Source organism: Pipistrellus hanaki, assembly GCF_964339955.1.
Source record: "Pipistrellus hanaki genome assembly, chromosome: 16".
NCBI classification, from domain to species: domain Eukaryota; kingdom Metazoa; phylum Chordata; class Mammalia; order Chiroptera; family Vespertilionidae; genus Pipistrellus; species Pipistrellus hanaki.
In genome coordinates this window covers 48,082,624-48,097,000 of record NC_140518.1, presented here as the reverse complement: position 1 = coordinate 48,097,000, position 14,377 = coordinate 48,082,624, and the positions used below count along the sequence as shown (strand labels likewise).

Below are 14,377 nucleotides of genomic sequence, written 5' to 3'. Positions count from 1 at the left end.
GCATACAACCTCCTGGTGATTGCTCATTGTGGTGTGAGGGCGTCATGGCATGAGGGTATAAAGATCATATAGGCTTTTATTAATAGGACTAGAAGCCCAATGCACAAAAATTCACACCAGAATGGGCCTTCCTTTCCCTGGCTGCTGGCACTGCTTTAACTCTGGCCTGAGCCACCTTTCCACTTTCCTATGCTGTTCAGAGGCCCACAGCAGCTGCCAGGGACAGGGTGGAATGCCTGCATCATCACCATGGCAACGATGCAAGCATCCCAACCTGCCTCCAGCCACTTGGTTGGTGTTTATGCAAATTAACCACCATCTTTGTTGGGTTAATTTGCATACTTGCTCCTGATTGGCTGTGAGAGTCATAAAGGTATGGTCAGTTAGCATGTTTGTCTATTACTAGATAAGATGACAAAATTTTAAAAATTAATACAATTGAAAGCACAGATAATAGCATCCATTATAGAAAACTTGTCACAAAGCCAAAAGTTCAACAATAAGACTTGAGGGAAACTCTTAAGCCATAAAGAAAATTCTGTCCTCAAGGAGTCTATATATAATTTATAATTATATCTTCCTTTTAACAGGAAACCAACTACATAGTGCTAGCATTCTTCTCATTTTCTTTTATTTTCCTTTACAGGTGAATCTCTAGAGAATGAATGTAAGTCCAGTGAGCATGCAAAGCGGGGTGTCCTTTCTAACACAGAAAAATCATCTCCTTCCTTTCTTTGCTTTTTGTGCATGTAAAACAAGGACAAAATGTGGCCCAGTGACCCCCTAACACTGCTGTACAATTGCAGAGAGGTGGAGCCTTGGTTGCTATTAGACCATCAAAGGGAGGGATTTACCCCCAGTCAGATTACCTGTAAGGACTGGCTGTAACCACTGACCATTATGGAGGATTAAATGTGCAGGGGACAACCCCAAAGATCAGGACTTAGGTACTTCAATGGGGTGCTGGTGCCTGCTAAGTCTATCCCTTGAGTGTGTCACTTGTGGAAGTGGTTGGGTGGTGCTTTGACATGGTCTGAAGCTATCTACCAGGTATGCTGGCTCTGAGGCCTCCCAGGTGGTACAGGCCAAGTTCAGCTGCCACCTGTGTTCTGTCCAGGGCCACCCGGCATGAGCTGCATAGTCATCTGCAGATGGTTGCTGCTTGTGTTGGGCTTGGAGGTGCCCAGGTGAGGCCAAGTTGTGAACCAAGACTGGCTGCTGCTAAAAACAGGTCTGGGGCCACGTAGCCAGAGTATAGGGCATACTGAGGCCAGATTCTGCTGCTTATTTGAGAGATTGAGCCAAGACAGACCATTTGCATGGAAAAGCCACTTGAAACAGTTTGGATGGGCCTGCAAGCAAGATGGGGTTGGGTCTCATGGAATCGCCAGGATGAGGGGTGTCTCTGAAAAGGAAGAATGATCTCCGCCATCACTTTTGTCTGACAGAAAGCTGCCACCCTGAGCTCTTGCCCTAATGTAAGACAATTCAGTTCCTCCCTGTATGTCCCTGGTAGCTTTCTAGCTGCTGTCCCAGCACTGGAGCTCAGAGAGTGTGAGCCCAAGTAAGTCCATGTGCAGGTCCTATAAGAGGAATTGCCTGGAATTCAGCCACAATCCCTGCTGGTTTTTACAGCCAGAAGTTATGGGACTTCTCTTCCTGGCACTGGAACCTTGGCCTGCTGTGGGGCTAGGACCCATGGTTCCTCAGGAGGAATCTCTGCAGCCGAGATATCCTTCCCAATTTTTATAGATCACATGTGGTTGTGGGACCAGCCTGTTCTGCATCTCCATCCCTCCTACTAGTCTCAATGTGGCTTCTTCTTTAAGTCCCTAGTTGCAGGATGTCCATTCAGCCAGGTTGCAGGCAGTTTTGAATGAAGGTTGCTCTGTAGTTGTAATTTTGATGTGGTTGTAGGAGGACTCAAGTACATTTACCGATGCCACCATCTTGACCAGAACTTCTTTTATTTTTTTTCTTTTATTTTTTTTAAGAGTAGCTTCTCTATTTAGTAGCTTGATAAGAAGTCTTTCTTTTGTTCTCCAGTAGGTGACACTGAAGCACAATGTTTAAATTTCTCTGGCATTGCTATGGTTTGTCAGATCTCTGCTGGATGGTGGAAAATGTCTTCCATTCCTGGGGAGGGGAGTTTCTCCACTGTGGCCAGGTCACCTCAGTTTCAGGGCTCCGCACCCATGGGGCAGCATGGCCAGGGATCGGGTTCCAGGCCTGTGAAATCCCAGTGCTGTGCTCTGCAGAGATGGGTGGGGGTGGGTGAGCTGGGAGAGGCCTATTGGTATGTCTGTAGGAATGGTGACTGCCAGACCTCAGCTGCCTCGCCTTTGTGTCTTCGCTCGTTACTGCCATTAGTTGCCGGGTGCACCTGCTGCTCAGGGGGAACTGTTTCTCTCCCTCCAGTTCTCAGGGCAGCAGATAACATGCTCTGTAGCTCCTCATGGGGCTGGCCACTAGTCTGGAAGGGTAAGGGGCGCCAGCCTGGCTCCATGGCTGTTTTTCTGCCTGCCATGGCAGACACCATACAACCATGGTGGCACTCCGAAACACCTCTGCCCAGGTCACTGGGTTCGGGTGCAGCCTATTATCAACACTGCCTTACGCCTGCTCACCTCACGGCATCTCTTTATTCCTCCGGGGTGCTGGTGGCACCCCAATACCTCCCCTCTCCCGAGGCCGGCAGTGAGTGATGGGCTGCATCTGTGGCACCTGTTTCTGTTCTTCTCCTTTCCCAACCCACCTGCTCTCTCGGACTTGCCTACCTTCAGTGTGAGGATTTCTCAGATGTGTTTGTATGTGAGCAGGGAATCCTTTATTGACTATAGCTGTTCAACTTGTAACTTCAAAGTAAGAGACCACAGTAGCCTTTCTCGTCACCTCTGATGTCACTCCTCTATTCTTTCATGTTTTAAGTTTCCTATGTTCTGGACTCAAATATAATGGTTAAAAAACCTTTTCTGGCCCGGCCGGCATGCTCAGTGGTTGAGCGTTGACCTGTGAACCAGGAGGTCACAGTTCAATTCCCAGTCAGGGCACATGCCTGGATTGTGGGCTCGGTCCCCATGTCGGGACGTGCAGGAAGTAGCCAATCGATAATTCCCTCTCATCAATGATGTTTCTATCTCTCTAGCCCTTTCCCTTCCTGTCTAAAATCAATATATATCTTATATCACAAGAGCCTAAGAAACCATTACGGTGGAAGAACCAGAATGACAGGTCGCTATGATGCACACTGACCACCAGGGGGCAGATGCTCAACACAGGAGCTGCCCCCTCATGGTCAGTGGGCTCCCACAGGGGGAGCACTGCTCAGCCAGAAGCTGGGCTCACTGCTGGTGAGCACAGAGGCTATGGTGGGAGCCTCTCCCACCTCCACGCAGCATAAGGAGCTGTGAGCTGAGCGGTAAGGAGCAGTGAGCAGGTGGGCAGTAAGGAGCGAGGGGTCCTGGACTGAGAGAGGGCACAGGCCTGGCTGAGGGACACCCCCCACTCCAGTGTGTGTGTGTGTGTGTGTGTGTGTGTGTGTGAATATATATATATATATAATATATATATATATATATATATATATATATATATACACACATACCTTTTCTGTTTCTCAAAAAGACAATGATGCTGAGAAAGTTCACATTTCCATGGCCACCACCCTCTAAGCAACTCAGAGTGCAGAGCATCCAATCTCCATGGGCTATTGAATACCACATCTGTGAGGGACCTACAGAGCTGGCTCATTCACTCCTCAGTGCCTGGTGCCCCAAGACAAATGCCACCTTGCTGGACTTCCCACAGGCACCATGGCAGATGCACAGCTGGAGGACAGTGGGACCCACGCCATCCCCGTGACCTCTCTGTTCTCGTCTGTCTCCCCCTGGATGTGACTCCATGGGCTGGACGTTCCTAAACCAGTACCTGGCCCAGAGTAAGTGCTCCACACATACCTGACGAGGGGAGGTATGCATCAGTCTCTGACGTGCTGTCCTAGGCCAAGAGGAGTGGCCTGCTGGGCCCCCCTGACCTGGGCCCCTCAGACATGCATTCCTGACCTGCATCCCTCCTACCTGGGTGGCTCCTCAGGCGGCTCTCAGTGAGCTCGGAGAGGGTTCCGGCTGTTGAAGTCTTTTTCAGGCGAACTACCCCGGAAGCGGCGGTACTTCCCGGCTTGTTGAGCATGTCCTCACTGCTGGCCCTCTTGAGCTGAGAGAGAGGCAGAGGGAAAAGGATCAGGAGGAGTGCTGTCCACCAAGAGGCCTGGGAGCGATCCCGGCCCAGCGGCTACGGCGCAGTGGTGGCCCTTGGCAGAGCAGGCAGTGCGAAGGGGACAATGCGAAGCTCGACACACCGTGAGTGTCTTTTACAGGCTGGCGCAATCTTTCCTACCATTTCCAAGAATAGTATAAGATTAGGGGTGAATAATACCATTGCCCCACACTTCAAATAATGAATTCCAAAATACCCTGTTTTCCTGGGAAAATATTTTTTAAAGAATGGAAAAAGGAACTGTGAGATGCACAAAAGTCAGGGAATGGCAATGCACAAAACAATTCAAGGACAAAATTAACTTAAAAATAAACTTCTGGAGGAAGCAGAGGGAGAGACGTACAAGGCCTGGGGTCTCCGTGCTCAGCACCGAGTACTCCGCCCGGGGTCTCCCATAGACAAGGAGTTCCAAGGGAAGAAAGGACGTGTTATTTTGAGGCCAAAATGACAGAAAGAAAAGCAGAACCCTCACTCCTTTCTGCCCTCTTCTCTGTCGTGGAAAGGGAGACCAAACATTGTGGGAAGAAACTGAAGTTTACGCGGGGACCCATGCAGCACCTCCGGCCTGCCTTTCTCCAGTTTCACAGCCCGTGTGACCATGATGTCACCAGTCCCCAGGGTAGTGGTCACCACATTGAACCTGCGGTGGAAGCTGTAAATGACCTTCAGCCACAGCCGGTTTGAGATGAAAACCCAGGCAGTGCTGTCTGCCCCGAGGAGACACGGTGGGAGCCTGTGGCCAGCAGGAGCAGCCTCCATGTCGACCACCGTACTGCATCTCATCTGCAGGGCCCACTGCTGTGGAGACTGTGGGTGGTTTTATGCACCAGGAGGGCTGGGATTCCAGATTTGTATTTGGCAGACGTCTTCCTGTGTTTCCTCTCGTCTCTGCAACTTCACTGAAACCACAGGATGGATGGCAAGACCCAGACACCAGCGCACAGATGTAGCCGAAGACCACATGTGTGGGCTGCTTATTGCTGGTATGATGATATGGGCCCTCAGTTCTCCAAACCTGTCCCGCTGCTGACTACTCTGACTGCAGAGCTACGTCCACTGGAGCCGTTCCCAACCAGCTCGCACTTCCTTGGAGAGACCATGGCTGAGTGAATGGAGTGCGGTCTGAGCGAGCTGGTTGAGCAAACATAAGCTTTATGAGAGACAAATTAAAAATTAAAAATATACAAACATAAGCTTTAAGAGACATTTCCTGCAACTCTGGGCCTAATACAAGGAGTGCTTCCCTGCAGTCATGGAGACTCGGAGTGGATGGATGAGGATGAGGATGTGTTCCACGCCTGCAGGCCGGGAAGAAAGGCCTCAGGGAGGATGCGGCCTCGCTGCCCGCTGATGAGCCTGCAGGAAGGCTGACGAGCCAGCGGGGCGGCTGCTGAGAACCCACCTGGTGCGCAGCGTCACACATGCAGGAGCGGACCGAGCACTGGGACACTAATCTACACTCTGAACCGAAACACACAGCGTGGAGGGGTATGTTTTAGGAATCAGTCCAAGCAGCTTCACTGAAACCTGATAATGGAGTGTGAATTTCTTGGGGAGGCTCTATGTAGTCATATCCTAGAAAGTATGGTTAGCTGCACTAATGTTTTTATACAAAGAATACATAAAAACATGTTGAGGTTTTAAAGACAACTATAAAATAAAATTGTTTCATCTGCTGGTGAAAAAAAAGAGGGCGAGCCTTAAGTGACCTGTCACTGCTGGTCCAGGAAATGACACCAAGTTAGTGAGAAAGACCAAAGGACTTCTCCCAACCACCGTACGTCTTTAAAGAGCATTACTGAAGAGGGATTCTTCTAGAACAGTGATTTTCAACCTGTTTGCAGCAAGAACTTTTAAAACATGCACTACCTGACTATTTAGTCACGGGCACTGACCTCTTTCCCTTACTTCGTCAAATAAAGAGTGACAACAGCCAACACAACAATAGCCATCCAGTGTGAATGAATCAAATTTATATATTCTTTGTCAAATCAGCAAAAAATCTCTTTTTTTGGTGTGCCACAGAATTGAGTAATTACTGTGTGCGCCATGAGATGAAAAGGGATGGAAATCCCTGTTCTAAAACCCCAGAGACAGGGAGTGCCCAGAGCCGTTAGGAATGTATCTGACACATGGAGAAAACAGTATGGGAAAGCCTTCAATCAGCAGAGATTGGTGTGAGCAGCCCCGCCCACTGCACTGGTCCAAAGGCCCTGCTCCATCCTCCTCCACTGGCTGCGGGTCATTCACTGAGAATTAGGGTTTAAAGGTTTTCATGATTTAAAAAAACATCTTCCACTTTGCATTGTTTCATTTCAGGGAGCCACACACCTCCAGAGTAGCTTAAAAGAGAAGAAATGCTAATACCAGGTACCAGTGAGGTGGTGAGATGAGCTGACACCCATGTGGGAAAACTGGCCAAGCCCACTGACGCTGAGCATTTGCAACCTGGGATACAGCCATCCTGTCCTAGGTCTGTTCCCCAGAGAAGTGAGGACACAGGTCATCAAAAGAATGTTCAGCCCAGCGGGCGTGGCTCAGGGGTTGAGCATCGACCTATGAATCAGGAGGTAAAGTTCGATTCCTGGTCAGGGCACATGCCTGAGTTAAAGGCTTGACCCCCAGGGGTACTGCAGGAGGCAGCTGATCAATGATTCTCTCTCATCATGGATGTTTGATGTTCCTCTCTCTCTTATGCCCTCTCTTCCTCTCTGAAACCAATAAAGATTATATATAAACACACACAGAGACACACACACACAGAGACACACACACACACACACACACACACACACACACCGTATTTTCCGGCGTATAAGACGACCCCCTAATTTTACAGTTAAAACATAGGTTTAGGCCTATATTCGCTATATAAGACTACCCCCCACTTCAAAGAAAAGACTTACTTTGCCGTCAAGATCTGCAGGTAATTTTTGGTCAATTTTGGTCTTTTGCCCCCGATTTTCGGTTGACTTTTTTTCGTTTCAAAAGTCGTCTTATACGCCGGAAAATACGGGGTGTGTGTGTGTGTGTGTGTGTGTGTGTGTGTGTGTGTGTGTATATATATATATATATATATATATATATATATATATATATGTTTTAAGAGTGTCCATAGCAGCTTTATTTGTAACAGCCAAAACTAGAAAAAACCAAATGTTCTTCAACAGAAGGGGTAGAAACTATAGGCAATTTTTTAAAATCATGAATATACCGATGAATGGATGATCTCAAAAACATCATCCTAAGTGAAAGAAACCAGACACAGAAGACTGAATACATCTGATCCGTTCATAGGAAGTTAAGAATTGGCAAAAGTAACTGATGGGGACAGAAGGCAGACAGAGTTACCTCTAGGGAGTTACTGAGCTGAAGGAAGCTTCTGGTGCTCAGATGTTCTACATCTCGACTGAGTGGGGTCACACCAACACAGACATAGTCAACCGTCAGTGAGCTGGGAGCTGAGTCTAAGATGAAGGAACTTTGATCTTACGGTAAGCATGCTATGCCTCCATTACAAAGAAAAAGAAGATTGGGAGGGGGATTATAATTTGGGCAAAGCTTTGGTTCCACCTCTGGAAAGGCTAGTCTATTTTTTTTTCCATTTCCCCCCATTGTTATTTTAGAATGTTTATTGTGGCAAAATATGCAAACATAAAATGTACCATTTTAACCACTTTAACAGTGAGCTCGGTGGCATTAAGTACATTCACGGTGTTGCACACCCTCGCCACCATCTTCTCCAGAACGATGTCGTTGTCCCAAACTGAAATTCTCCTCATTAAACAGGAACTCCCCATCCTGCTTCCTCGGAGGAAAGATGTGCAAGTCTTAGTCTTAGTCAAGCAATATAGGTCAAAATCTTTAACAGATTATTAATTAAAAAACAAATTGCTACCCAGCTGGTTTGGCTCAGTGGATGGAGTGTCAGCCTGCGGACTGAAGGGCGCAGGTTCGATTCTGGTCAAGGACATGTGTCTGGGTTACGGGCTCAATCCCCAGTGTGGGGCGTGCAGGAGGCAACCCATCAATGATTCTCTCTCAACATTGATTTTTCTATCTCTCTCTCCCTTCCTCTCTGAAATCAGTAAAAAATATATTTTAAAAAAAACAAAAACAAATTGCTAACACTGAAAGGATGGTTTGCATGCACTTAAAGATTTTCACAATTTAAAAAAATTTTTGGGGAAATCGTGTTTATATTCGCAGTTTATTGGATGTGAACATAAACACATCTTCCGGCCCACTCTGTGACTCCAATTTAACAGGCCCCAATGGCCTTGGGGTGGACGTAGAAGCCACTCGGTGGCCGTCCAGGAACTGCAGAACCACTTTTCTGTTCCCCATTTCAGTGTAAGGGGTTGCTGCCCCCAGCTCTCCAGCCTCTCAAAGTGCCCACCAGGTCCCCAGTGTAATTTGTATATGACAACAGTGCATGGCGTCAGCAACCTCTTCTCCACAGAAAAAACAGCTGCTATTCACTCTGCCTAGAAGCATGCCTGGTACCTCCCTAGGTCCCCAAAGCAAAATCTATTCTGAATGTAGGCTTTGGAAACTCCCCAGACCACACACCAAATAAAAAAGGGAAACCACTGTAGTTAAGGGAGTTTTAGTACAAATGATGTGCACTTGGTTCTGCTGCTTTCTCTCCCTGATGCTCTGCATCACTAAGATCAGCAAATGTCACCCAGAGAAGTGGAGAATCAGATTCCTACTTCTCCATCTCTCCTCTTCATGAAAGGCCCAGGGAGCAGAGGGTCAGTCTGCAAATCCAACTAAGGAGAGGGCAGCGGGGCCAGGGGTGAGGCTGCCTCTGCAAACCCGCAGCCTCCGTCTACGTGGGGCCGGAGGGCAGATCGCCTCACCCCTCCTCCGCAGGAGGTGAGAGGACAGGCAGGGGGGAGAGGCGGAGGACAGGAGCCCAGGCAGTGGGGATGTGGTGGTCCAGTCTGTATTGTCAGCACATCTGACCACGGTAAGTCAGGTGGGCTTCTGGCCACGGCGTCTCCTCCTGGTGCAGGGGAGTATGCGCAGCCGCAAAGCCCTCAGGGAGCAGCTCGTTCCCCGGCACCTCCCACGGGAAGCCCACTGGAGAAGATTTGCTGCTCAAAGCTTTTCCAGGAAGTGGGACATAAAGACGAGGGCAATTCTCCGCATCCTTCCAAGAAAAAGCCACCTGTCCTCTGTCACTACCTCTTGGATGCAGTGCAGGTACAGAAAGCTCCTGGTCTCAGTTACTGATGCGGGATCTCGCCCGGCTCCTGGCTGCATTTCTGGCTTTGTTTCCTGGCCCTGAGAGCAGCCACGTGAGGTTTCTGGTTTGTGACAGACGGTTGGGCAGGAATGTGCTTTGGCGTTGCTTTGGTGCGTTTGGTAAGTACTTTCACCAACTGGCTGATGGTTAAGCTGCCAAGCACCACCCAGGAAAGCTAACAAAAGGAAAAACGTGTAAATCGCTCACTGAATTCTTCTCAGTTGCACAGAGGTCGTGGGGGAAATCCGGAACTCTAAAATCGTCACACAGAACCTAGTGCAGTCTTTAAAGGCAGATGCCATGTGAAGGTTGAAGCACCGCTCACACTTGGCACTCCTCGGCATGTGGAGGCTCAGGAATGCACGCTGCTGCTGGACCCTGACCCCGATCTGCCGCCACCACCTCCGGTGCTGACTCCCTGGGCCTCGGCGGAGCCTGGGCACATTTCTACGTTTCCCGGTGATGCTGACGCTGTAGTGCGGGAAGGGCTTTGAGAACCAATGTTTAGAGCAACAGCGTCGAAGGAGATACAGTATGAGCCACAGGCATAGTTGTATGCTGTCTGGCAGCCACATTATAAAAGTACTGTAACTGCTGGACAAAATTAATATAAGAATAGATTTTCTTAACCTAATACATTCAAAATATTATCAATCAATGTCAAGTATACTGCTAAGGCACCTGCCTTGTTTTTGTCCAAACTCTTCTGAGTCTGGTGTGACTTACATTGGAGCACATCTGGGTTTTGACTGGCCACGTCCCAACGGCTCAGCTGCAGCATGTGGCTTGTGGGTACTGCCCGGGGTATGCGGGGTTAGAACACGCCCCAAGAAAGACTGCATAAGACTGACGGGGTGCCCAAGACGTGTAAGGAACATGCTTAAACGATACGACTCTGCTCACAGGGGTCTGTGCAGGCTCAGTACATGCCTAGCCAAGCAGACCTTTCCCTATTTTTCCCCTTAGTTTTCTTTAAAGGAAATCAGAAGTAAGTAAATAAGCAGCCAGGCCTTCCAAGGAATGTGAGAGGCTTGGCCTTGTGGCATCTCTGCTCGCACCACACTCTGAAGACCAGACGCCAGAGGTGACACAGAAGCGGAGTCAAGTAGAAGGGAGTAACAGAGTCTTGGGTGTTCCAGTGCCGGGTCCCAGCCTCTCTGAGCTCCAGTCTGTCCCTCTGTCCTGTCCACAGTGACATGGGAGCCTTAGGGTCTGTTCAGTCTATTTCTTTCCAGCCTGAGCTGGCTCACGTCAATGTTCTGTCATTTGAGAGGCCAGGCTGAGGTGGCCTGCTCGCCTCAGTGCACTCCCACGCTCCCTCTCCGGGCACTGGGCTTGACTGGCAGGAGCAAGCCAGCGAGCGAGGACCCCCATCCCTGGCCACGCGCCCCCTGCTTCTCTCACTCCCTTCTGGGGGCAGCACTGGAAGTAGGCGATTTCCCTCCACTTTGGTGGATTTGTTTCTGTTTCCTGGTTTCGACCAAAGACATACCTATCCACCCCTGCGTACCTGCTTACTAAGAGCAGCTAGAGGGAGATGGGTGCACCCTCCACTTCCCGGCAGGTCTCATAGTCAACCCCAGGGACCGGGACGCAGTCTCCGAGCTTTCCTGTCACTATGACCTTTCCCTGCATGGGCAGGGCAGCGCCCTCTTCCCCGCTCCTTCCCTCGGCCCTGTCGCTCTCCTCCTCAGACCCAGGCCTGCAGGTAGCAGATGCTTTTCTAAGCCTGAGAGACAGAGCTGCATGCAGCCATAAAGACAGCCACGCGGAGCAGGGCTGTGTGGGACACGCGGAGCAGGGCTGTGTGGGACACGCGGAGCAGGGGGGTGTGGGACACGCGGAGCAGGGCTGTGTGGGACACGCGGAGCAGGGGAGGGTGGGACACGCGGAGCAGGGGGGTGTGGGACACGCGGAGCAGGGGGGTGTGGGACACGCGGAGCAGGGGGGTGTGGGACATGTGGAGCAAGGGTTGAGGCAGTAGGAGCCGCGGCAGTGAGGAGGGCGCTGTACAGTGTGAAGGGATGATGTCTGATAGGGGGACCTTTGAGCACAGACTTAAAGGAGGAGGAGGGGGAGGCTGCTCAGAGGGTGGAAATGGGCAGAAAGCAGCGAACCCACTGCAGCAGGAGTGAGCCTGGCTCATCAGAGGGACCCACTGAGCCCAGAGAGCCTGAGGCCACAGCAGGGAGCCCGGGCAGGGGGAGGGCAATGGCTTCCAGCGGGAATGGGGCGGGTCTCCAGTGCTGAGCACTCTGAATGAATGCAGAGAGCCCTCAACGGTTCCACCCGGAGAAGTGGCGTGATTCACTGATTCACGAGTTAAAAGGACCACTGGCTCTGCTGAGGATGAATAATGGCACAAAGACAAGCAGAGAGGTCATGGGGAGGCCCGTGCAGGGAAGGCAGTGACATGACCAGGTGGTCCCAGCGGAGGTAAGGGGAGGTGATGGAGTTGGCATCATTTTTAAGGGAGAATTTTTGGCATCTTGCTGATGAACTATGGGATATGAGGAGTGTTCAAAAATGATGCCATGGGCTCTGGCCTGGGCAGCCAAAAGAATGGGGCTGCCATGAACTCCACTGGGGAGATTCAGAAGCAGGCTAGGGGAGGTGTGAGCCCTGGAGGGGGAGGCCTCAAGATGCAGTTTGGGACTTGTTACATTGGGAGTACCTTTCAGGCATCCAACAGGCAAAGTCACAAAGGCAGTGGGAGGGGTCCTGGTTGGAAACCCAAATATGGACGTCGAGAACACATGGGACGCAAACAACACACCTGCCCCAGGCCGCATCGCAGGTCAGCGCCCAGGGAGCGTCCCAGTCCTTCCGCACAGTCAGGCTGCAGCACATGCGGATGGCACTGCGGGCCATTTCTTTCTTTCTTTCTTTCTTTCTTTCTTTCTTTCTTTCTTTCTTTCTTTTTTTTTTAAAAATATATTTTATTGATTTTTTACAGAGAGGGATAGAGAGATAGAAACATCAGTGAGAGAGAAACATCGATCAGCTGCCTCTTGCACACCCCCTACTGGGAATGTGCCCGCAACCAAGGTACATGCCCTTGACCGGAATCGAACCTGGGACCTTTCAGTCCACAGGCCGATGCTCTATCCACTGAGCCAAACTGGTTTCGGCACTGCGGATCATTTCATTATAAATTAGCTTCCTCTTATAGCTAGAATATTACACTAAATTTTCAAAAATGTATGTGCAAGTAGGTTATACTACCTGACTTCATCGCAGGGTAGTAACGGAGGTGTTGGGTGTGACACAGTAACTAGAAAAGAGCTAAGGCCCAAGGACTGTGCCCTGGGCCACCCAATATTTGAAACCAGGGCAGGGGGAGTCAGCAGGGAGACCCCTGCACCCGAGGAAGGAGGCAACTGAGAGAAGAAGACATTCCCAGACGTGGGGCCGAATCAAGTGTTGACTCTTGCTACTTGTCGAGTAAGACAGGATGGAGACTGCCCTGGATCACCAGATCCTTAGTGATCCTGACCCCACCTGGCGGGTGCTGCGGCGGAGCTCTGCCTGGACAGTCCGTCAATCTAGGGCAGGGGCCTGCCTTCAGGGAAGCATCTGGCAGACCTTTGTCTCCATCCCAAGCGGCCCTGTTACAAGGCCTTTGCTCTGCTCCTTTAGCTTCCCCTGGGCCCTCCCTGGAGGCCTTGCTCCAGCCCTGGAGGCCACTAGCTTTACTCCCGGCCCCTCCCATCCCCCCGAGCAGACACTGGACGCCCAGCCCTGACCCTGTGCATCCTGGGCTATACCTTGCTGAGCTGGGACTCGCACGCCAGCGAGGTTGAAGACTTAGAACTCTTCATGCCAGAGGCGGCTGTGGCAAGGGGCCGCGCGCGGTCACTCCCATGGCTCCCCACTTTGGCGACTGCGCTCCAGGGCTTGGTTGCACTCCTCATGCTTGTCCAGTGGGTATGTCTCTCTGTAGAAGAGCAGAAGAGAACAACATGTGTCCGCTGAGTGACACCACCGAGCTTTACCCCTACACCACACCCACCCTGACATCACAGAGAGCCAGCGCCTATGACCCGCTGCAGATGGTTCTACTCCTAAGAAGATGCCCTGGCACTAGGATGATTTTTGCAACTTCACAACAGCTGTTACCAAACATAAAGATGTGCAGTATTATTGATGTTCCGACATTATTCCTCAGCATATGATGGCTTCTTCTCAGGCAGGGACACCTACTATAATATTACTACACATACCCATACACTATCTGTGTGCATCTATTTCCCCAGCTTGAGTCCAGACACACTGTGTCCATAAGCCTTGAAGCTTTAGAGCTAACAATGGCACAACCTACCTCATTTTTAAATAGGCATATGTGAATTACCATATTTTTCCGTGTAGAAGATGCCCCCCCCCCCACACACACACACACTTTTCCAACCCAAAATTAAGAAATAAATATTTTAAACATTTTGCTGGTTTTCCTCTTAAGTCCTTCTTCTTTTTTGGCATCTTCAGGAGTTGTTCTTCCTGTTTTCTCCACTGTCTGATCATACACTCAGTGGGAGGAGGTCCTATAGTATCTCTGAAGCTCTGTTTCCACGCTCTTTTGCTACATTCATTTTGCAGAGTAAGACAATTGCTTACCAGTATTTATCTTTTTATTTTTTGACATCTTTATGGGCTCAGAATGCTCCAGTCCTTGTTGCATCTGCGCACTCTCCACCTCCACCACCAATACAGCATCAGCTGATGTTGGTATAATAAGGCTCGTGATTGGAGGAAGCCTGTTTGACAAGGTATGGGCAGCTAGCTATGCACCCGCACTGACTTCCGTGTATAAGAAACCCCTCAATTTTCAGTCTACCGATTTTAGAAAAA

The 14,377-nt window shown here is 50.1% G+C and overlaps 1 protein-coding gene across 6 annotated transcripts in view; it reads right to left on the bottom strand.

The window, feature by feature from the left end:
- SPECC1 (sperm antigen with calponin homology and coiled-coil domains 1) overlaps positions 1-14,377 on the bottom strand; it is a 212,778-nt gene that overhangs the window by 148,740 nt on the left and 49,661 nt on the right. For 5 of the 6 annotated variants that reach the window (XR_014792949.1, XM_084861498.1, XM_084861501.1 and 2 more), the window contains exons 2-3: positions 13,297-13,466; positions 4,077-4,212 (exon numbers count right to left, since the gene is read on the bottom strand). Coding sequence is in view for 5 of the 6 variants with exons in the window: in XM_084861498.1 (XP_084717624.1) it covers positions 4,077-4,212; positions 13,297-13,443 (283 nt within the window). In the remaining variant the exon portion in view is untranslated. The remainder of the gene's footprint in view (positions 1-4,076; positions 4,213-13,296; positions 13,467-14,377) is intronic. The other variant, XM_084861499.1, reaches the window with a different exon arrangement.